The sequence below is a fragment of the Oncorhynchus kisutch genome, unplaced genomic scaffold (assembly GCF_002021735.2).
Source record: "Oncorhynchus kisutch isolate 150728-3 unplaced genomic scaffold, Okis_V2 scaffold740, whole genome shotgun sequence".
Classification (NCBI taxonomy): Eukaryota; Metazoa; Chordata; class Actinopteri; order Salmoniformes; family Salmonidae; genus Oncorhynchus; species Oncorhynchus kisutch.
Genome location: NW_022262685.1, coordinates 54,440 through 76,644, shown reverse-complemented (window position 1 = coordinate 76,644; position 22,205 = coordinate 54,440). Strand labels below are relative to the sequence as shown.

Below are 22,205 nucleotides of genomic sequence, written 5' to 3'. Positions count from 1 at the left end.
TATGTGTATTTTTATTCCCAAAAGTAACTCGTGAGCATTTGCTCTTTGACCTACAATTGAACCTTGTTTCTTCCACACACTTTACATTTTCTGTGAAGAAAAAAGGCCAGGCAAAACAACCATTCTGCTAATCCATAGACATGTATTGTTTTAATGATTAACAGTATTTGAGAGAACTGAAGTAGTGACAGTTGTCTGTGTAAAATAAAATGCAATACTTTGAAATGGTTCATAATGTACACAGGAGCAAGACATGGTGCCCTATTCCCTATATAGTGCACTTCTTCATAGGCTCTGGCCAAAAGTAGTGCACTATGTAGGGAATAGGGTGCCATTTGGGATGTCACCACAGTTAAAGAGCAAATACAGTACAAGCTGAACATTAAATGTCGTCACAGGACCCCATTCTGGTCATTGGTAAAGGAGCAGTCTGTATGGTAGACAGGGAATTGCAACAGGTTTTAGGCTTCTTTAACCAATGGTTTGTGTAAACAATTCAATAACTGGTCATGTCCGTGTGCACTAAGCACAGGCAGTGATATAGTGGGAGTACCTCATGATTTGTGCTTCAATTGTCACAACCTTCCTCAATAACAAGTAGCCTGTTATGATTCAACTAGAATATTCCAGTTTCACGATCACTTCATGAACAGAATTCAGGTCAGAACCAGGCTACGAATCAAGTGCCCTAAATGCATTTTCATTGACAGGTAAAACATTGTGTGACGAAGAGAAGTTTGATGAGTAACAGAATCCCTTTTTGTTCATTTTCACTAGTGTTACTCTTCCCTTGCCTTTTAAAGCATGCAGAGTGGGCGGAGTTACTCTTCCCTTGCCTTTTAAAGCATGCAGAGTGGGCGGAGTTACTCTTCCCTTGCCTTTTAAAGCATGCAGAGTGGGCGGAGTCCCCAGTGTTACTCTTCCCTTGCCTTTTAAAGCATGCAGAGTGGGAGGAGTCCCCAGTGTTACCCTTCCCTTGCCTTTTAAAGCATGCGGAGTTACTCTTCCCTTGCCTTTTAAAGCATGCAGAGTGGGCGGAGTTACTCTTCCCTTGCCTTTTAAAGCATGCAGAGTGGGCGGAGTTACGCTACTCTTCCCTTGCCTTTTAAAGCATGCAGAGTGGGAGGAGTTACTCTTCCCTTGCCTTTTAAAGCATGCAGAGTGGGCGGAGTTACTCTTCCCTTGCCTTATAAAGCATGCAGAGTGGGCGGAGTTACTCTTCCCTTGCCTTATAAAGCATGCAGAGTGGGAGGAGTTACTCTTCCCTTGCCTTTTAAAGCATGCAGAGTGGGAGGAGTTACTCTTCCCTTGCCTTTTAAAGCATGCAGAGTGGGAGGAGTTACTCTTCCCTTACCTTTTAAAGCATGCAGAGTGGGCGGAGTTACTCTTCCCTTGCCTTTTAAAGCATGCAGAGTGGGCGGAGTTACTCTTCCCTTGCCTTTTAAAGCATGCAGAGTGGGCGGAGTTACTCTTCCCTTGCCTTTTAAAGCATGCAGAGTGGGCGGTGTTACTCTTCCCTTGCCTTATAAAGCATGCAGAGTGGGAGGAGTTACTCTTCCCTTGCCTTTTAAAGCATGCAGAGTGGGCGGAGTTACTCTTCCCTTGCCTTTTAAAGCATGCAGAGTGGGCGGTGTTACTCTTCCCTTGCCTTTTAAAGCATGCAGAGTGGGCGGAGTTACTCTTCCCTTGCCTTTTAAAGCATGCAGAGTGGGCGGTGTTACTCTTCCCTTGCCTTTTAAAGCATGCAGAGTGGGAGGAGTTACTCTTCCCTTGCCTTTTAAAGCATGCAGAGTGGGAGGAGTTACTCTTCCCTTGCCTTTTAAAGCATGCAGAGTGGGCGGAGTCCCCAGTGTTACTCTTCCCTTGCCTTTTAAAGCATGCAGAGTGGGAGGAGTCACAGGTGTGTTTGTGCTGTCTTCCCAACTGAACATATTGAACGACACAGGAGGTAGCAAGACAGCACAAAGATCTGGGACTCAGGCTATACAGAGCAAGGCTTGGGTCAATTCCATTTAAATTCAGGAATACACTGATATTCCAATGCACATTTCCTTCTGTGATTTTCAATGAGTAAAAAGTGTAAATTGGTTTACTTTCTGAATTGATAGGAATTTAAATAGAATTGACCCCAACCCTGAGAGAGCACATATTTTCCCCCTAAACACCATTTATCTTCAAAAAGATATGATTATAACACAGTGTTCTTTGGTCAAAACAATGAAAGAATGAACATGAATACTTTAAACTGTAACACTTCTTTAAAAATACTGACATCGTTTTGCTTTCTTTTACTTGTGAACATCCCATTTAAGTAAACATGGGGTTTCATACTGTTTATGATATACTTTGAATTGTTTTAAATTCTCTAGACGAGACTGGAGTTAAAGTGCCCGTCACGGACATGTCATGTACAACAGAAACACGGACTTAAGGAAGGTGGGTGAGATTTCAGTTATTATTGGTGTAGTTTGTGGCCACTGGCTGCATATATACCCCAGGGGTTTCAAAAGGTGTTTGACGAGGCACAAAAATAAAAAAAGGAACAGTTGACAGTTGGCACAAGTAACATTAACAACATGATAAGAGTTTTAGTACAAGACAACACAACAGCACATTGAAAGGAGAGAACAAGATGTTTGGGCCCCGTGAAGAGAGAGAGAGTAAAGAGAGGGAGATAGTTGGGGCAGTGATGGAGGGAGTTTATGTCAGGCCAATCTCCTCCAGGACACTCCGTGGGGCTTCAGCTTCCTAAAGGAGGGAGGGAACAGACAACAAGACAGTTGAGAAGGATAAGACACTGTAGTCAGTCTGAAGATGGACCAGTTTGATTGGTTTATGGAGTGCATACAAGAAACAGGTGTTTGAAGCCTAAATGCAATGACTTGAGTAACTGCTCTAACGCCACGATTAAATAAAGCATATCAGGTAGATGTAACACTTACTTTGGCATCCTAGCAGGAGGTGAAGCACAGAGAGAGAGAGAAAAGCACTATTTGAATACAACTGACTGCAAGACCAGCTGGTGTAAAATCACAGGAGGCTGCTGAGGGGAGGACGGCTCATAATAAATGGCTGCAATGGAGCGAATGGAAGGGTATCAAACCATGTGGGGCGGCAGGGTAGCCTAGTGGTTAGAACATTGGGCTAATAACCGGAAGGTTGCAAGTTCAAATCCCCGAGCTGACTGTCATTCTGCCCCTGAACAGGCAGTTAACCCACTGTTCCCAGGCCGTCATTGAAAATAAGAATTTGTTCTTAACTGACTTGCCTAGTTAAATAAAGGTACAAAAAAAAAATGTGCTTGATACCGTTCCACTGATTCCGCTCCAGACATTACCACGAGCCCGTCCTCCCCAATTAAGGTGCCACCAACCTCCTGTGTTCCAAACGAGCAATAAAGGAAAGGCACAAAATGTCCAATCCAGACATTAGTTGTGGCTCCAAAAATTGCGCTGTTAACAAGGTATTTAATCAATAATAGCTCAGACACATCGGTAGGATTGACACGTTTGCCTGCCGACAGTACAGAACAGAGTTGTCGCACAGCGAAGTCCTCAGCTTCGATAAAATAATCCAAACCAGAAGATGGATGTCCGTGTGTGTTGCTTTATGGTCTAGTCAATGTTAGCTAGCTGCACTGACGTTGCAGAATGCCCTTTTTGATACTAGCCAGATGGCCACAGCAAGATATATATATATATTTAATTCACTCTCCATAATCGCATACAGCCCATAGATAGACTTTTAGCTAGCTGGCTAACGTAAGCTAAATGGTGTTAATGTAATTTCATAATTCCAATATGTTTTCATTCATTGAATTCACTTAGTCTATTTTATGAGAATTTGTAAGATTCTTATTTGCATAAAAGAGACAGAGACCAGTCTTATCGAAATTAGATAATAGTATTTATTCTCGGAGCGCGCTGCCATATAACCACGAACAACAGTTTTTTTTTTACAAAATATGACATCATAGGTTATAAATTGTCCTTCCTCCTATCAACCAGGATTCCAACAAGTTGAAAAGTTCATTCCAACCCACTAGCTCGCTCACTCCAGACACACACTTATCTATTAACTTCTGGAATGGTCACCTTCATCCATCCCTATTTAGAAGACAGTTTCAGATAATGGAAAATCCAGGAAAACACTCTCTGCCTTATCTAAACATCCCAGAGCTAAGTTGAGTCGGTTCAACCATAGGTTAACAACCCTTTTTGCTAACTTAAAAACCCACAATTCCAGTCCTCTCCAACCTGGCTGGAATTGTATTTATTTAATTTAATTACCCCTTGTTTCATGCTCCACAATCCCTTCCTTATGAATTAATATTATTAATCAGATATAATAAAAACAGAGTATAAGTTTAATTAGTTATAGTTCTATTTAAAATGTAGATATTGTTTAGTCATTATTCATAAAATTCCTAACAATGGTTAGCATGATTCGCTAGCTAGCTAGGTAGGTAAAGGGTCTCTAGGCAGCTGCTTCGTGAAAACTGATCCATTGCGAGTTAATGATGTCACTAGCGACAGTGGCCAGATAGCTAGCTTGGTAAAGCATTTAGTGTTGTGAGCATGGTGCTGCACTTACCACCTCATTCGTTTCATATGATGTCTATGACTGCCAGGCCCAGTTAGTAAGCTAACAAATAGATGGGTTGGTTGTTTAGCAGAGACGGCTTAGATTGGTCTTTTGTCCGAATAAGCAGGTTTTTACCACTAGCCAAGCTTGTTCTGGGAGAGCGAGATCGTTCTTTTTTTTTATTAGACTGTTGACAACATGTCAACTGTATTTCAATGTTTATTGAAAACATAAATAAAAATGTGCACTTGTCTCTCAAACACAAAGGGTGTCCGTAACGCGCTTTGGTGATTGCATTTCACTTCCGTTGTTATAAAATACATTTTACCAAGACAAATATGATTCTTCATATTCTGAATTCATTCAGTGGGTTCTTTCTCTAACATATCACTAACGCTATATATCGAAGATATCGTAACCTAATACATCCCATAATAAGCACCGAGCTCTGGTGACAGAACGAAATTGAACTAGTTGAAAACGAGTCCCCCCTACTTCATCGTTGCCATCTGACCATCCAGAATCACAACACACAGCCTTCGGGTCCCATTGAAGAGCTCGCATCGTTTCTGTGACGTTGTTAGCCAAGCCTTGTATAAACTAGTAAACATTATCAGACCTAAAAACATAAATCATCCTTCCTCAAGCACAGACTCTTCAGCTAGACGTAAAAGATAGAAAGTATGATGCAGCTCTATAGTTTTAGTTGGAACAATTCTGATGAAAAGGGTGGATTAGACTGGAAAGGGTGGATTAGACTGGAAAAGGGTGGATTAGACTGGAAAAGGGTGGATTAGACTGGAAAAGGGTGGATTAGACTGGAAAAGGGTGGATTAGACTGGAAAAGGGTGGATTAGACTGGAAAAGGGTGGATTAGACTGGAAAGGGTGGATTAGACTGGAAAGGGTGGATTAGACTGGAAAGGGTGGATTAGACTGGAAAAGGGGGATTAGACTGGAAAGGGTGGATTAGACTGGAAAGGGTGGATTAGACTGGAAAAGGGTGGATTAGACTGGAAAAGGGTGGATTAGACTGGAAAAGGGTGGATTAGACTGGAAAAGGGTGGATTAGACTGGAAAGGGTGGATTAGACTGGAAAAGGGTGGATTAGACTGGAAAGGGTGGATTAGACTGGAAAGGGTGGATTAGACTGGAAAGGGTGGATTAGACTGGAAAGGGTGGATTAGACTGGAAAGGGTGGATTAGACTGGAAAGGGTGGATTAGACTGGAAAGGGTGGATTAGACTGGAAAAGGGTGGATTAGACTGGAAAAGGGTGGATTAGACTGGAAAGGGTGGATTAGACTGGAAAAGGGTGGATTACACTGGAAAAGTACCCCCCCCCCCTTATTTTTGTCACTCCAACCCCCCCAGTCAGATTCTCCAGTGTTTCATGCTGATGGTAGTCATGAATGAGAGCTGAATAGTGACTGAAGCCCCCTTTATGAACAGAGGCAGTGAGAGCTCAGACAGCCAACCCTGGGGAGGTTCCCATAGCTCAGTCATATAGCTGTGGATGCAGGCAGTGAGAGCTCAGACAGCCAACCCAGGGGAGGTTCCCATAGCTCAGTAATGTGGATGCAGGCAGTGAGAGCTCAGACAGCCAACCCAGGGGAGGTTCCCATAGCTCAGTCATGTGGATGCAGGTAGTGAGAGCTCAGACAGCCAACCCAGGGGAGGTTCCCATAGCTCAGTCATGTGGATGCAGGTGTCGTGGAATTATCAGAATTTGTTGGTAACATTTGTAAGATGTTTAATATTCATCAAATGTGTGTAAGTTACTTCTCATCAGAATGGTATTTTTGTGTAATTCTGATGTGAGGTTGCAGTTATCTGTTCTATGTCAAAACTAAGTTGCCTGGGCCGCTGAGAGGGGAGAGGTCAAAGTGTCATCATGTGTAAACATATCTTTTACTCCTTACCTTTCCCAGTGGGGAAAGGAGGGGTTGCAGTGTCTGGAATCATTCTATGCTCCCTCTTTGTTGACCTGTAGGGTCAGTCTCCTATCTGTGAGTTTGTCCAGGAGGTTGTATTTTGAGTTGGTTGTATATAAATGACAATTTGATATCGAGGATTTGGTTTATGGTTCTGAGGTTTGGGAAAGGAGACAAAAGCTGAACGATGAATTATGTCTGTGCGGTCTGACTATGGGTGTCTTTGCTATTAAAGGAACTCAGTTGCATTGTAAGGGGACTCTCAGAAAATTCACTGGGGAGACACTGAATTTATCTGAGAGTCACAGGCTTGTGATAAGAGCTCATATAATTAAAGATGGACTTTTATAACTAACTCTGACGTGTGTGTGTGGTTTGCTCCCATGATTAGGTAAATAGAGGAAATTTCCACGACACAGGTAGTGAGAGCTCAGACAGCCAACCCAGGGGAGGTTCCCATAGCTCAGTCATGTGGATGCAGGTAGTGAGAGCTCAGACAGCCAACCCTGGGGAGGTTCCCATAGCTCAGTAATGTGGATGCAGGCAGTAGGAGTGCCTGGAATACCAATGCCACCAACAGGCTGCCAGACGAATAACATTAGCCTAAATACAGCAGTACTATAGACAAACACTTTCAACACAAAACTAAACAAGTCAAGAATGACATATAGGAATCAGAGAGATGGAGAGAGAAAAAGGCCATTACACCAACTCATCTAGGACATAGCCCAGAGATGTCATCATAGCCCAGAGATGTCATCATAGCCCAGAGATGTCATCATAGCCCAGAGATGTCATCATTACACCAACTCATCTAGTACATAGCCCAGAGATGTCATCATAGCCCAGAGATGTCATCATAGCCCAGAGATGTCATCATTACACCAACTCATCTAGGACACAGCCCACATACCTCCTGCAGCAGGTCGGCCTGCTCTATAGCCTTCAGTATGTTCTTCTTGGAGGTCAGGGTTAGTGTTGGGGTCAGATGTCAGGGGTCAGTGAGGAGTCTTACCTCCTGCAGCAGGTCGGCCTGCTCTATAGCCTTCAGTATGTTCTTCTTGGAGGTCAGGGTTAGTGTTGGGGTCAGATGTTAGGGGTCAGTGAGGAGTCTTACCTCCTGCAGCAGGTCTGCCTGCTCTATAGCCTTCAGTATGTTCTTCTTGGAGGTCAGGGTTAGTGTTGGGGTCAGATGTTAGGGGTCAGTGAGGAGTCTTACCTCCTGCAGCAGGTCGGCCTGCTCTATAGCCTTCAGTATGTTCTTCTTGGAGGTCAGGGTTAGTGTTGGGGTCAGATGTTAGGGGTCAGTGAGGAGTCTTACCTCCTGCAGCAGGTCGGCCTGCTCTATAGCCTTCAGTATGTTCTTCTTGGAGGTCAGGGTTAGTGTTGGGGTCAGATGTTAGGGGTCAGTGAGGAGTCTTACCTCCTGCAGCAGGTCGGCCTGCTCTATAGCCTTCAGTATGTTCTTCTTGGAGGTCAGGGTTAGTGTTGGGGTCAGATGTTAGGGGTCAGTGAGGAGTCTTACCTCCTGCAGCAGGTCGGCCTGCTCTATAGCCTTCAGTACGTTCTTCTTGGAGGTCAGGGTTAGTGTTGGGGTCAGATGTTAGGGGTCAGTGACGAGTCTTACCTCCTGCAGCAGGTCGGCCTGCTCTATAGCCTTCAGTACGTTCTTCTTGGAGGTCTCCTGAGCCTCTCCTCCTAGCAGGAACTCATCCAGGATGAAGTAGGCCTTCTCAAAGTTAAAGATGATGTCCAGCTCACACACCTGACATGGAGACAGACACAGACACCAAGAGGGAACACATTGGAAGATTATTTTTCCTAGTCCAAATTATTTATTCCAACTGGTAAACCCATTTGAACAGCTCCATTAGACACAGGAACAACCAGACCCTGTTCCAATAACAACATGTATACTTCTTCCCCGTCTTACAGATCTGATCATTTGGATAGGCGTTAAGCAATGGTGCTTTAACATAATGAGAGAGAACAGTATGGCCACTGTCATAAACACAGAGAACAATATGGCCACTGTCATAAACACAGAGAACAATATGGCCACTGTCATAAACACAGAGAACAATATGGCCACTGTCATAAACACCAACAGGACCACTGAGAGAACACTATGGCCACTGTCATGAACACCAACAGGACCACTGAGAGAACAGTATGGCAACTGTCATGAACACCAACAGGACCACAGAGAACAATATGGCCACTGTCATGAACACCAACAGGACCACAGAGAACACTATGGCCACTGTCATGAACACAGAGAACAATATGGCCACTGTCGTGAACACCAACAGGACCACAGAGAACAATATGGCCACTGTCATGAACACCAACAGGACCACAGAGAGAACAGTATGGCCACTGTCATGAACACAGAGAACAATATGGCCACTGTCGTGAACACCAACAGGACCACAGAGAACAATATGGCCACTGTCATGAACACCAACAGGACCACTGAGAGAACAGTATGGCCACTGTCATGATCACCAACAGGACCACAGAGAGAACAGTATGGCCACTGTCATGATCACCAACAGGACCACAGAGAACAATATGGCCACTGTCATAAACACCAACAGGACCACAGAGAACAATATGGCCACTGTCATAAACACCAACAGGACCACAGAGAACAATATGGCCACTGTCATGAACACCAACAGGACCACTGAGAGAACAGTATGGCCACTGTCATGATCACCAACAGGACCACAGAGAGAACAGTATGGCCACTGTCATAAACACCAACAGGACCACTGAGAGAACAGTATGGCCACTGTCATGATCACCAACAGGACCACAGAGAACAGTAGCAGTGTGCAATATGAAGACTCACACTGCCAAAGTACTTATCCAGCAGCTCTACGTATCTGTGGATGATCTCCAGTGTGATGAGCTCATTGTCTTGATCTTCCACCGCACAGCAGAAATACAGACTGGCGTATCTGGAGGACAGGATAACACAGGGATAAGGAGCAGAAATACAGACTGGCGTATCTGGAGGACAGGATAACACAGGGATAAGGAGCAGAAATACAGACTGGCGTATCTGGAGGACAGGATAACACAGGGATAAGGAGCAGAAATACAGACTGGTGTATCTGGAGGACAGGATAACAGGGATAAGGAGCAGAAATACAGACTGGTATATCTGGAGGACAGGATAACACAGGGATAAGGAGCAGAAATACAGACTGGCGTATCTGGAGGACAGGATAACACAGGGATAAGGAGCAGAAATACAGACTGGCGTATCTGGAGGACAGGATAACACAGGGATAAGGAGCAGAAATACAGACTGGTGTATCTGGAGGACAGGATAACACAGGGATAAGGAGCAGAAATACAGACTGGCGTATCTGGAGGACAGGATAACACAGGGATAAGGAGCAGAAATACAGACTGGTGTATCTGGAGGACAGGATAACACAGGGATAAGGAGCAGAAATACAGACTGGCGTATCTGGAGGACAGGATAACACAGGGATAAGGAGCAGAAATACAGACTGGCGTATCTGGAGGACAGGATAACACAGGGATAAGGAGCAGAAATACAGACTGGCGTATCTGGAGGACAGGATAACACAGGGATAAGGAGCAGAAATACAGACTGGCGTATCTGGAGGACAGGATAACACAGGGATAAGGAGCAGAAATACAGACTGGTGTATCTGGAGGACAGGATAACACAGGGATAAGGAGCAGAAATACAGACGGGTGTATCTGGAGGACAGGATAACACAGTGATAAACAACAGAAATACAGACGGGTGTATCTGGAGGACAGGATAACACAGGGATAAACAACAAAGGCACTAACCTTGGGCCACATTCTGACAAACATACTTTCGTTCAGCAGGGATAATAATGAATAACAAAAGCATCAGATGTCCTTCACCATTCTGAGAATGAGTACTGTAACAAAATGGCCCCCTGACTGAAAACAAAACTGTAAGGGTGCCTCCCTAGCAGCAGAGTCTTATTGGAAACCAACCTTCTAAACATTGGCACAAGTATAGTGGTTTGAGACTATACTACAATTTAGTTGTCACAACCGCCAATTTCAGGAAGTAAAAACTTTAACAAAGATGGTGAAATTCCCTTCCTGAATTGACCTCAACACAATCAGATGGAGTCCACATTTCCCCCGTCTGTCTGTCTTGTAGATGATATTAAGGTCCACCCACTCCAGGAAGGAGCTCATCATTTCCCACCATTAACGCCCTTGTCTGTCTGTCTGTCTGTCTGTCTGTCTGTCTGTGACCTCTTGTAGACGATCTTGAGGTCCCTCCACTCCAGGAAGGAGCTCATCATTTCCCACCATTAACGCCCTTGTCTGTCTGTCTGTCTGTCTGTCTCTGACCTCTTGTAGACGATCTTGAGGTCCCTCCACTCCAGGAAGGAGCACATCATTTCCCACCATTAACGCCCTTGTCTGTCTGTCTGTCTGTCTGTCTCTGACCTCTTGTAGACGATCTTGAGGTCCCTCCACTCCAGGAAGGAGCACATCATTTCCCACCATTAACGCCCTTGTCTGTCTGTCTGTCTGTCTGTCTGTCTGTCTTTCTTTCTCTGACCTCTTGTAGACGATCTTGAGGTCCCTCCACTCCAGGAAGGAGCACATCATTTCCCACCATTAACGCCCTTGTCTGTCTGTCTGTCTGTCTGTCTGTCTGTCTGTCTTTCTCTGACCCCTTGTAGACGATCTTGAGGTCCCTCCACTCCAGGAAGGAGCACATCATTTCCCACCATTAACGCCCTTGTCTGTCTGTCTGTCTGTCTGTCTGTCTTTCTTTCTCTGACCTCTTGTAGACGATCTTGAGGTCCCTCCACTCCAGGAAGGAACACATCTTGGGCTTACGGGCTAGAATGGTCTGGACCAGGTCCCTGGAGATCTTCTTCCTCTCTTTGTCTGACAGGGGAACATACCACTTCTGCAGCCGCAGCTTACCCTGCCGACTGAACAGCAGCATGAACTGCATCTGGTGGGAGGGAGGAGGACAGAGGAGAGGAGAAAGAATGAGAGAGGGACAGCAGAGGAGGAGAGAGAATGAGAGGAGGATAGAGGAGAGGACAGGGGGAAGGACAGAGGAGGGAGGGGGATGGGGTGGAGAGGAGGGAGAGGGGGTGGGGAGAGGAGAGAAATGGAGAATGATAGGGGACAGAGGAGAGGGAAGGAGGAAGGTGAGAGGAGATATGAGAGGAGACAAGGATCAATACAAGTGTAAAAGAGGTGGTTTGGTGGGCTTTAGCTCATCGGGATGATTCCGTCTTCAGGCACACAAGAGACTTGAGCCCAGGCTGTTCAGTAAAGTGATACAATACAGAGGCAGGGTGAGGGTGTATGTTGGAGCAAGGAGGTAAAGTAGCCAAACATAAATGGTAGTTTGCTTACATAGCTAGTGAAAGGTCTTCTCCATAGTCAAGACCTGATATGGTCTTCTCTGTCTAACTATCTAGCCAACTGAGGATTTGCCTATGAAAACACAGACATTTTCCCAGTCATATAACTAGTTAGCCTAGTTGTTGTTAGTTAGGTAGCTTATGGCCCTCAGTATATCCATCAAATATGAGTGTAAAGCTAGCTCAGAGATGGGTGGCTAGCGCTAGCAGCTAACATGCACAGTAAGGATGTCTAGCTAGCTACTTTTTCAATGGCTTTTTGTGGACATTATCAGAAGCACAGGACGCTTTTTCGTTCAACATGTGCAATTGCAACGACTGGCCAAACAAATAAGGAGGTAAAACGTACCTTTATCTTGATCGTTGACTCAAAAACACTATGAATTGCAGATTCAAATCTATCCAACAGAAATGTGCAGTCCACCCAGTGAAGTCGAGCGTTCAGCGGGGATGCAGTTAGATCTATTTGGATTGGTTAACACATCTACTGTCCGGATTTTTGATTGGCTTAAAAATTCCGTTATCCCAGTCCTTGTTTACTATGCCTGCAGAATGTAAATGGACGAGGTGGGGTCGCACTGGTATCAATCAAAGTATTCTAAAAATATTAAAATATTAGATTGAACAGAATGATGCCGAGGTGATACAAAGACCACACGAAGTAAAATAGAAAGCAAAGCCGAAAACAAACCCGGCACCGTTTGTTGGTTTAAATCTAGATCTATGTTATGTAAAAAAAAAAAAAGATTCTAACGATAATTCATATATGTAATAACCAACTCATCTTCTCTACGTTGGCTGCTCTAGCGCCCCCTTTATGGCAACTGTATACCGGACATTCTGTCCACATCAGGAAGAGGAGAGGCACATTGAGAGACCGAGAGAGGAGCAGTAATCTGTTACATGTGAAGGAATGGTGTATGTTGAGCTAAAAACACCTCTGCGACGTGAAGTATTCGGTAATATTTTGACACTGATGCTACTGCGCTGGAGCAACTAGGAGTTTTATGAAATGCGTTGAATGAATGTGGAATTGTTAGCTGCTACTGCAAAGCTGTCAACAGCGATATTTATGCATTGCACAATAACTGATGGGTTCAAGGTAGGTGACTTTCTATACAAAGTAATGTTATTTGATTACAGCATACTGCAGTACTTTTACTATTGCGAACGCTTCAAATGTAGTCAGGACCCACGACTACTGTACCCTACTATAAATTATCCTGCTCTAACTACCTGTCTGTCATAATTTCATATTGACAGATAGAGACGGCAACATGCGGAGCCGCAGTAACTCAGGTGTGAAACTCGATGGATTCGCCAGGCTCGTTCATGAGACTATTCTATGTCACCAGGTATGTTTCATTATATCACGTACCACTGCCAGACATAATGTCACGTTATGTCATGCGAATAACATTCGTACAGTTACCATTTGCAATGAAAGAAGTCATGCACAATAGGTCTAATGATATTGATACATCAGTAAAATCCCCACAGTAGGCTAAATGTCTTTTACTTATCCTTAGAAAGCCAAGAGTCAATAGCTCTCTGTTTTTAAATGGGGAAACTGTCCTGGCGTGGACTCCCTAAAATAAATAAAAGCTTGGACAAAGGGCAACTTAAAATAGAGAGAGAACATAGAAAGTATTTGTCTTATCTACTCTACTTGAGGTCAGTCAACAGTCTTTCTCTCTCTCTCTCTCAATTCAATTTCAATTGAAGGGGCTATATTGGGAAACATATGATAAACTAGAGTGAAATTAACAATAAAAAATGACCAGGAAACATTAAAGTTCCAAAAGAATGAAGACATTTCAAATGGCATATTATGTCTTTAATACAGTGTTGTAACGATGTACAAAAGGGAAAATAAATCAACATAAATATGGGTTGTATTTACAATGGTGTTTGTTTTTCACTGGTTGCCCTTTTCTTGTAGCAACAGGTCACACATCTTGCTGCTGTGATGTCACACTGTGGTATTTCACCCAATAGATATTGGATTTGTTTTCAAATTCTTTGTGGTTCTGTGTAATCTGAGAAAAATATGTGTCTAATATGGTCATACATTGAGGAGGAGGTCAGGAAACTGAGCTGCACTTCCACCTCATTTTGTGGGCAGTGTGCCCATAGCCTGTCTTCTCTTGAGAGCCATGTCTGCCTACGGCGGCCTAAAATCATGTTTGACGCAATTTGAAAGCAAAATCTTGTACAGCACTGTTAAGTCTGGGTCAGTCACAGTGGTCAGGTATTCTGCCACTGTGTACTCTCTGTTTAGGGCCAAATAGCAATCTAGTCTGCTCTGTTTTTTGTTAATTCTTTCCAATATGTCAAGTAATTATCTTTTTGTTTTGTCATGATTTGGTTGTATCTAATTGTGTTGCTGTCCTGGGGCTCTGTGGGGTGTGTTTGTGAACAGAGCCCCAGGACCAGTTTGCTTAGGGGATTTATTTTTATTTTTTTACCTTTATTTAACTAGGCAAGTCAGTAAGAAAATGTAATGGCTTTAGAAGCTTCTGATAGGCTAATTGACATAATTTGAGTCAGTTGGAGGTTTACCTGTGGATGTATTTCAAGGCCTACCTTCATACTCTGCTTGACATCATGGGAAAATATAAAGAAATCAGCCAAGACCTCAGAAAAACAATTGTAGACCTCCACAAGTCTGGTTCATCCTTGGGAGCAATTTCCAAAAGCCTGAAGGTACCATGTTCATCTGTACAAACAACACCATGGGACCAGTTGGCCATCATACCGCTCAGGAAGGAGACGTATTCTGTCTCCTAGAGATGAACATACTTTGGTGCGAAAAGTGCAAATCAATCCCAGAACAACAGCAAAGGACCTTGTGAAGATGCTGGAGGAAACAGGTACAAAAGTATCTATATCCACAGTAAAACAAGTCCTATATTGACATAACCTGAAAGGCCGCTCAGCAAGGAAGAATCCACTGCTCCAACACCAACATAAAAAAGCCAGACTACAGTTTGCAACTGCACATGGACACAAAGATCGTACTTTTTTTGGAAAAATAGAACTGTTTGGCCATAATGACCATTGATATGTTTTGAGGAAAATGGGGGAGGCTTGCAAGCCGAAGAACACCATTCCAACCATGAAGCACGGGGGTGGCATATATATATATATATAAATCTCTAGTGGCCAGCTACAGTGCATTTGGAAACTATTCAGACCCCTTGACTTATTCCGCATTTTTTTATGTTACAGCCTTATTTTAAATATATTTTTTCCCCTCATCAATCTACACATCATACCCCATAATAACAAAGCGAAAACAGGTTTTTAAAAACAAAAATAACTTATTTACATAAGTTTTCAGACACTTTGCTATGAGACTCGAAATTGAGCTCAGGTGCATCCTGTTTCCATTGATCATCCTTGAGCTGTTCTCTACAACTTGATTGGAGTTCACCTGTGGTAAATTCAATTGTTATGACATGATTTGGAAAGGCACACACCTGTCTATATAAGGTCCCACAGTTGACGGTGCATGTCAGAGCAAAAACCAAGCCGCGAGGTCGAAGGAATTGTCCGTAGAGCTCTGAGACAGGATTGTGTCGAGGCACAGATCTGGGGAAGAGTACCAAAACATTTCTGCAGCTTTGAAGGGCCCCAAGAACACAGTGGCCTCCATCATTCTTAAAGGAAAGAAGTAGAGAGCTGGCCGCCTGGCCAAACTGAGCCATCAGGGTAGAAGGGCCTTGTTCAGGGAGGGAACCAAGAACCCAATGGTCAGTCTGACAGAGCTTCAGAGTTCCTCTGTGGAGATGGGATAACCTTCTGCAGCACTCCATCAATCAGGCCTTTATGGTAGAGTGGCTAGACGGAAGCCCCTCCTCAGTAAAAGGCCCATGGCAGCCCGCTTGGAGTTTGCCAAAAGGCACCTAAAGGACCATGAGAAACAAGATTCTCTGGCTACCCAGACCCCTCTTTTACGCTGCTGCTACTCTCTGTTTATAATCTATGCATAGTCACTTTACCTGTACCTACATGTACATATTACCTCAACTAACCGGTGCCCCCACACATTTACTCTGTATGGGTACCTCCCTGTATATAGCCTCCACATTAACTCTGTACCGGTACCCCCTGTATAAAGCCTCCACATTAACTCTGTACCGGTACCCCCTTTATAAAGCCTCCACATTAACTCTGTACTGGTACCCCCTGTATAAAGCCTCCACATTAACTCTGTACTGGTACCACCCTGTATAAAGCCTCCACATTAACTCTGTACCGGTACCCCCTGTATAAAGCCTCCACATTGACTCTGTACCGGTACCCCTGTATAAAGCCTCCACATTGACTCTGTACCGGTACCCCCTGTATATAGCCTCCACATTAACTCTGTACCGGTACCCCCTGTATAAAGCCTCCACATTAACTCTGTACCGGTACCCCCTGTATAAAGCCTCCACATTGACTCTGTACCGGTACCCCCTGTATAAGCCTCCACATTAAGTCTGTACTGGTACCCTCTGTATAAAGCCTCCACATTAACTCTGTACCGGTACCCCCTGTATAAAGCCTCCACATTGACTCTGTACCGGTACCCCCTGTATAAAGCCTCCACATTGACTCTGTACCGGTACCCCCTGTATAAAGCCTCCACATTGACTCTGTACCGGTACCCCCTGTATAAAGCCTCCACATTAACTCTGTACCGGTACCCCCTGTATAAAGCCTCCACATTAACTCTGTACCGGTACCCCCTGTATAAAGCCTCCACATTAACTCTGTACCGGTACCCCCTGTATAAAGCCTCCACATTAACTCTGTACCGGTACCCCCTGTATAAAGCCTCCACATTAACTCTGTACTGGTACCCCCTGTATATAGCCTCCACACTGACTCGGTACCAGTACCCCCTGTATATAGCCTCCACATTAACTCTGTACCGGTACCCCCTGTATAAAGCCTCCACATTAACTCTGTACCGGTACCCCCTGTATATAGCCTCCACACTGACTCGGTACCAGTACCCCCTGTATATAGCCTCCACATTAACTCTGTACCAGTACCCCCTGTATATAGCCTCCACATTAACTCTGTACCGGTACCCCCTGTATATAGCCTCCACATTGACTCTGTACGGGTACCCCCTGTATATAGCCTCCACACTGACTCTGTACCGGTACCCCCTGTATATAGCCTCCACATTAACTCTGTACCGGTACCCCCTGTATATAGCCTCCACATTAACTCTGTACCGGTACCCCCTGTATATAGCCTCCACATTAACTCTGTACGGGTACCCCCTGTATAAAGCCTCCACATTAACTCTGTACGGGTACCCCCTGTATATAGCCTCCACATTAACTCTGTACTGGTACCCCCTGTATATAGCCTCCACATTGACTCTGTACTGGTACCCCCCTGTATATAGCCTCCACATTAACTCTGTACTGGTACCCCCTGTATATAGCCTCCACATTGACTCTGTACTGGTACCCCCTGTATATAGCCTCCACATTAACTCTGTACTGGTACCCCCTGTATATAGCCTCCACATTAACTCTGTACTGGTACCCCCTGTATATAGCCTCCACATTGACTCTGTACTGGTACCCCCTGTATATAGCCTCCACATTGACTCTGTACTGGTACCCCCTGTATATAGCCTCCACATTGACTCTGTACTGGTACCCCCTGTGTATAGTCTCCACATTGACTCTGTACTGGTACCCCCTGTATATAGCCTCCACATTGACTCTGTACTGGTACCCCCTGTATATAGCCTCCCCATTGACTCTGTACTGGTACCCCCTGTATATAGCCTCCACATTGACTCTGTACGGGTACCCCCTGTATAAAGCCTCCACATTGACTCTGTACTGGTACCCCCTGTATATAGCCTCCACATTAACTCTGTACTGGTACCCCCTGTATATAGCCCCCACATTGACTCTGTACTGGTACCCCCTGTATATAGCCTCCACATTAACTCTGTACTGGTACCCCCTGTATATAGCCTCCACATTAACTCTGTACTGGTACCCCCTGTATATAGCCTCCACATTGACTCTGTACTGGTACCCCCTGTATATAGCCTCCACACTGACTCTGTACTGGTACCCCCTGTATATAGCCTCCACATTGACTCTGTACTGGTACCCCCTGTATAAAGCCTCCACATTGACTCTGTACTGGTACCCCCTGTATATAGCCTCCACATTAACTCTGTACTGGTACCCCCTGTATATAGCCCCCACATTAACTCTGTACTGGTACCCCCTGTATATAGCCTCCACATTGACTCTGTACTGGTACCCCCTGTATATAGCCTCCACATTGACTCTGTACGGGTACCCCCTGTATAAAGCCTCCACATTGACTCTGTACTGGTACCCCCTGTATATAGCCTCCACATTAACTCTGTACTGGTACCCCCTGTATATAGCCTCCACATTGACTCTGTACGGGTACCCCCTGTATAAAGCCTCCACATTGACTCTGTACTGGTACCCCCTGTATATAGCCTCCACATTAACTCTGTACTGGTACCCCCTGTATATAGCCTCCACATTGACTCTGTACGGGTACCCCCTGTATAAAGCCTCCACATTGACTCTGTACTGGTACCCCCTGTATATAGCCTCCACATTAACTCTGTACTGGTACCCCCTGTATAAAGCCTCCACATTGACTCTGTACGGGTACCCCCTGTATATAGCCTCCACATTAACTCTGTACTGGTACCCCCTGTATAAAGCCTCCACATTGACTCTGTACTGGTACCCCCTGTATATAGCCTCCACATTAACTCTGTACTGGTACCCCCTGTATAAAGCCTCCACATTGACTCTGTACTGGTACCCCCTGTATATAGCCTCCACATTGACTCTGTACTGGTACCCCCTGTATATAGCCTCCACATTAACTCTGTACTGGTACCCCCTGTATAAAGCCTCCACATTGACTCTGTACTGGTACCCCCTGTATATAGCCTCCACATTAACTCTGTACTGGTACCCCCTGTATAAAGCCTCCACATTGACTCTGTACTGGTACCCCCTGTATAAAGCCTCCACATTGACTCTGTACTGGTACCCCCTGTATATAGCCTCCACATTGACTCTGTACCAGTACCCCCTGTATATAGCCTCCACATTGACTCTGTACGGGTACCCCCTGTATATAGCCTCCACATTGACTCTGTACTGGTACCCCCTGTATATAGCCTCCACACTGACTCGGTACCAGTACCCCCTGTATATAGCCTCCACATTAACTCTGTACCAGTACCCCCTGTATATAGCCTCCACATTGACTCTGTACCAGTACCCCCTGTATATAGCCTCCACATTGACTCTGTACCAGTACCCCTGTATATAGCCTCCACATTAACTCTGTACTGGTACCCCCCTGTATATAGCCTCCACATTGACTCTGTACTGGTACCCCCTGTATATAGCCTCCACATTGACTCTGTACCAGTACCCCCTGTATATAGCCTCCACATTAACTCTGTACTGGTACCCCCTGTATATAGCCTCCACATTAACTCTGTACTGGTACCCCCTGTATATAGCCTCCACATTGACTCTGTACTGGTACCCCCTGTATATAGCCTCCACATTAACTCTGTACCAGTACCCCCTGTATATAGCCTCCACATTAACTCTGTTACCGGTACCCCCTGTATATAGCCTCCACATTGACTCTGTACTGGTACCCCCTGTATATAGCCTCCACATTAACTCTGTACTGGTACCCCCTGTATATAGCCTCCACATTAACTCTGTACCAGTACCCCCTGTATATAGCCTCCACATTAACTCTGTACTGGTACCCCCTGTATAAACCTCACATTAACTCTGTACCGGTACCCCTGTATATAGCCTCACACATTGACTCTGTACTGGTACCCCCCTGTATATAGCCTCCACATTGACTCTGTACTGGTACCCCCTGTATATAGCCTCCACATTGACTCTGTACTGGTACCCCCTGTATATAGCCTCCACATTGACTCTGTACTGGTAACCCTGTATATAGCCTCCACATTGACTCTGTACTGGTACCCCCCTTGTAATAGCCTCCCACAATTGACTCTGTACCAGTACCCCCTGTATGGAGCCTCCACATTGACTCTGTACCAGTACCCCCTGTATATAGCCTCCAATTGACTCTGTACTGGTAACCCCTGTATATAGCCTCCACATTGACTCTGAGGTACCCCTGTATATAGCCTCCACATGGATCTCTGTACTGGTACCCCCTGTATATAGCCTCCACATTGACTCTGTACCGGTACCCCCTGTATATAGCCTCCACATTGACTCTGTACCGGTACCCCCTGTATATAGCCTCCACATTGACTCTGTACCGGTACCCCCTGTATATAGCCCCACATTGAACTCTGTACCGGTAACCCCCTGTAATATAGCCTCCACATTGACTCTGTACCGGTACCCCCTGTATATAGCCTCCACATTGACTCTGTACCAGTACCCCCTGTATATAGCCTCCACATGACTCTGTACCGGTACCCCCTTATATAGCCTCCACATTGACTCTGTACCAGTACCCCCTGTATATAGCCTCCACACTGACTCTGTACCGTAACCACCCTGTATATAGCCTCCACATTGACTCTGTACTGGTACCCCCTGTATTAGCCTCCACATTGACTCTGTACTGGTACCCCCTGTATATAGCCTCCACATGACTCTGTACTGGTACCCCTGTATATAGCCTCCACATTTGACTCTGTACCGGTACCTTGCCCTAGTATAATTAGGCCTCCACATTGACTCTGTAGCCGGTACCCCCTGTATATAAGCCTCCCATTGACTCTTGTACCGGTACCCCCTTGTATATAGCCTCCACATTGACTCTGTACCGGTACCCCCTGTATATAAGGCCTCCACATTGACTCTGTAGCGGTACCCCCTGTGTATAGTCTCCACATTGACTCTGTATCCGGTACCGCCCTGTATATAGCCTCCACATTGACTCTGTACCGGTACCCCTGTATAAAGCCTCCACATTGACTCTGTACTGGTACCGCCCTGTATATAGCCTCCAACATTAACTCTGTACTGGTACCCCCTGTATATTAGCCCCCACATTGACATCTGTACCGTACCCCCTGTCTATAGCCTCCACATTGACTCTGTACGGCGGTACCCCCTGTATTATAGCCTCCACATTGACTCTGTACCGGTAACCCCCTGTATTATAGCCTCCACATTGACCTCTGTACCGGTACCCCCCTGTATATAGCCTCCACATTGACTCTGTACCAGTACCCCCTGTATATAGCCTCCACATTGACTCTGTACCGTACCCCCTGTATATAGCCTCCACATTGACTCTGTACCAGTACCCCCCTGTATATAGCCTCCACATTGACTCTGTACCCGGTACCCCCTGTATATAGCCTCCATACGTCTGTACCCCCTGTTAACTCCATGACTTGTACGGTACCCCTGTATATAGCCTCCACATTGACTCTGTACCGGTACCCCCTGTATATAGCCTCCACATTGACTCTGTACCGGACGCCCTGTATACCCCCACCCCCCTGTTATATAGCCTCCACAATTGACTCTGTACTTGGTACCCCCCTGTATATAGCCTGCACATTGACTCTGTACGGTACACCACACCCTGTATATAGCACTTCCACATTGACTCTGTACCGGTACCCCCTGTATTACCTCCACATTGACTCTGTACTGGTACCCCCTGTATATAGCCTCCACATTGACTCTGTACGGTACCCCTTGTATATAGCCTCCACATTGACCTGTACGGTACCGAGTCCATCTGTATATAGCCTCCACATTGACTTGTACCGGTACCCCCTGTATAAAGCCTCCACATTGATTCCTGTACTGGTACCTCCTGATATAGCTCCCCATTACTCTGTACTGGAACCCCTGTATACTAGCCCCACATTGACCTGTACCGGGTACAGTTCCTGTATAAGCCTCCACATTGACTTGTACTGTACCCTGTATATAGCCTCCACATTGAACTTCTGTAACCGACCCTGTATATAGCCTCCACATTGACTCTGTACTGGTACCCTGTATATAGCCTCGCACATTGATCTGACTGGTACCCCTGTAATAGCCCTCCAACACTTGACTCTGGTACTGGTTCCCCTGTATATAGCCTCAGCATTGACTCTGTACTGGTACCCTCCGTATATAGCCTCCACATTGACTCTGTACCGGTTCCCCCTGTATATAGCCTCCACATTGACTCTGTACTGGTACCCCCTGTATATAG

General features: G+C 45.3%; 2 protein-coding genes across 9 annotated transcripts in view; one reads left to right on the top strand and one right to left on the bottom strand.

The window, feature by feature from the left end:
* Positions 1-120: 120 nt before the first annotated feature.
* Positions 121-12,756, bottom strand: LOC116361743 (AP-1 complex subunit sigma-2). 3 transcript variants are annotated; one of them, XR_004207649.1, is made up of 7 exons: positions 12,289-12,734; positions 11,340-11,518; positions 9,374-9,482; positions 8,144-8,281; positions 2,943-2,951; positions 1,355-2,748; positions 136-929 (listed from the first exon to the last, which is right to left on the bottom strand). XR_004207649.1 is itself a non-coding variant. In XM_031816083.1 (6 exons), exons 2-6 carry the CDS (start codon positions 11,516-11,518, stop codon positions 2,701-2,703), a joined length of 483 nt encoding a protein of 160 aa, XP_031671943.1. In that variant the 5' UTR covers positions 12,289-12,734; the 3' UTR covers positions 136-2,700. The 3 variants fall into 3 exon arrangements, 2 of the variants coding, with proteins under 2 accessions (XP_031671944.1, XP_031671943.1); XM_031816083.1 differs by having other exon boundaries at positions 136-2,748; XM_031816084.1 differs by lacking the exon at positions 2,943-2,951 and having other exon boundaries at positions 121-2,748; positions 12,289-12,756.
* The window catches only part of LOC109876600 (phosphorylase b kinase regulatory subunit alpha, liver isoform-like), a 50,389-nt gene continuing 40,901 nt past the window's right edge, over positions 12,718-22,205 (top strand). For 3 of the 6 annotated variants that reach the window (XM_031816067.1, XM_031816068.1, XM_031816065.1), the window contains exons 1-2: positions 12,718-13,041; positions 13,203-13,294. In XM_031816067.1, the coding sequence (XP_031671927.1) occupies positions 13,217-13,294 (78 nt within the window). In that variant the 5' untranslated portion in view covers positions 12,718-13,041; positions 13,203-13,216. The remainder of the gene's footprint in view (positions 13,042-13,202; positions 13,295-22,205) is intronic. The other 3 variants (XM_031816066.1, XM_031816069.1, XM_031816070.1) reach the window with 3 other exon arrangements.

Coding starts and splice junctions, on each gene's coding strand:
- LOC116361743 (XM_031816083.1), bottom strand. CDS start 11,518: ATGCAGTTCATGCTGCTGTTCAGTCGGCAGGGTAAGCTGCGGCTGCAG. Junction 9,483..11,339: donor CTCAAGATCGTCTACAAGAG/GTCAGAGAAAGA, acceptor CCTGTCCTCCAG/ATACGCCAGTCTGTATTTCT. Junction 8,282..9,373: donor TGGATAAGTACTTTGGCAGT/GTGAGTCTTCAT, acceptor TCTCCATGTCAG/GTGTGTGAGCTGGACATCAT.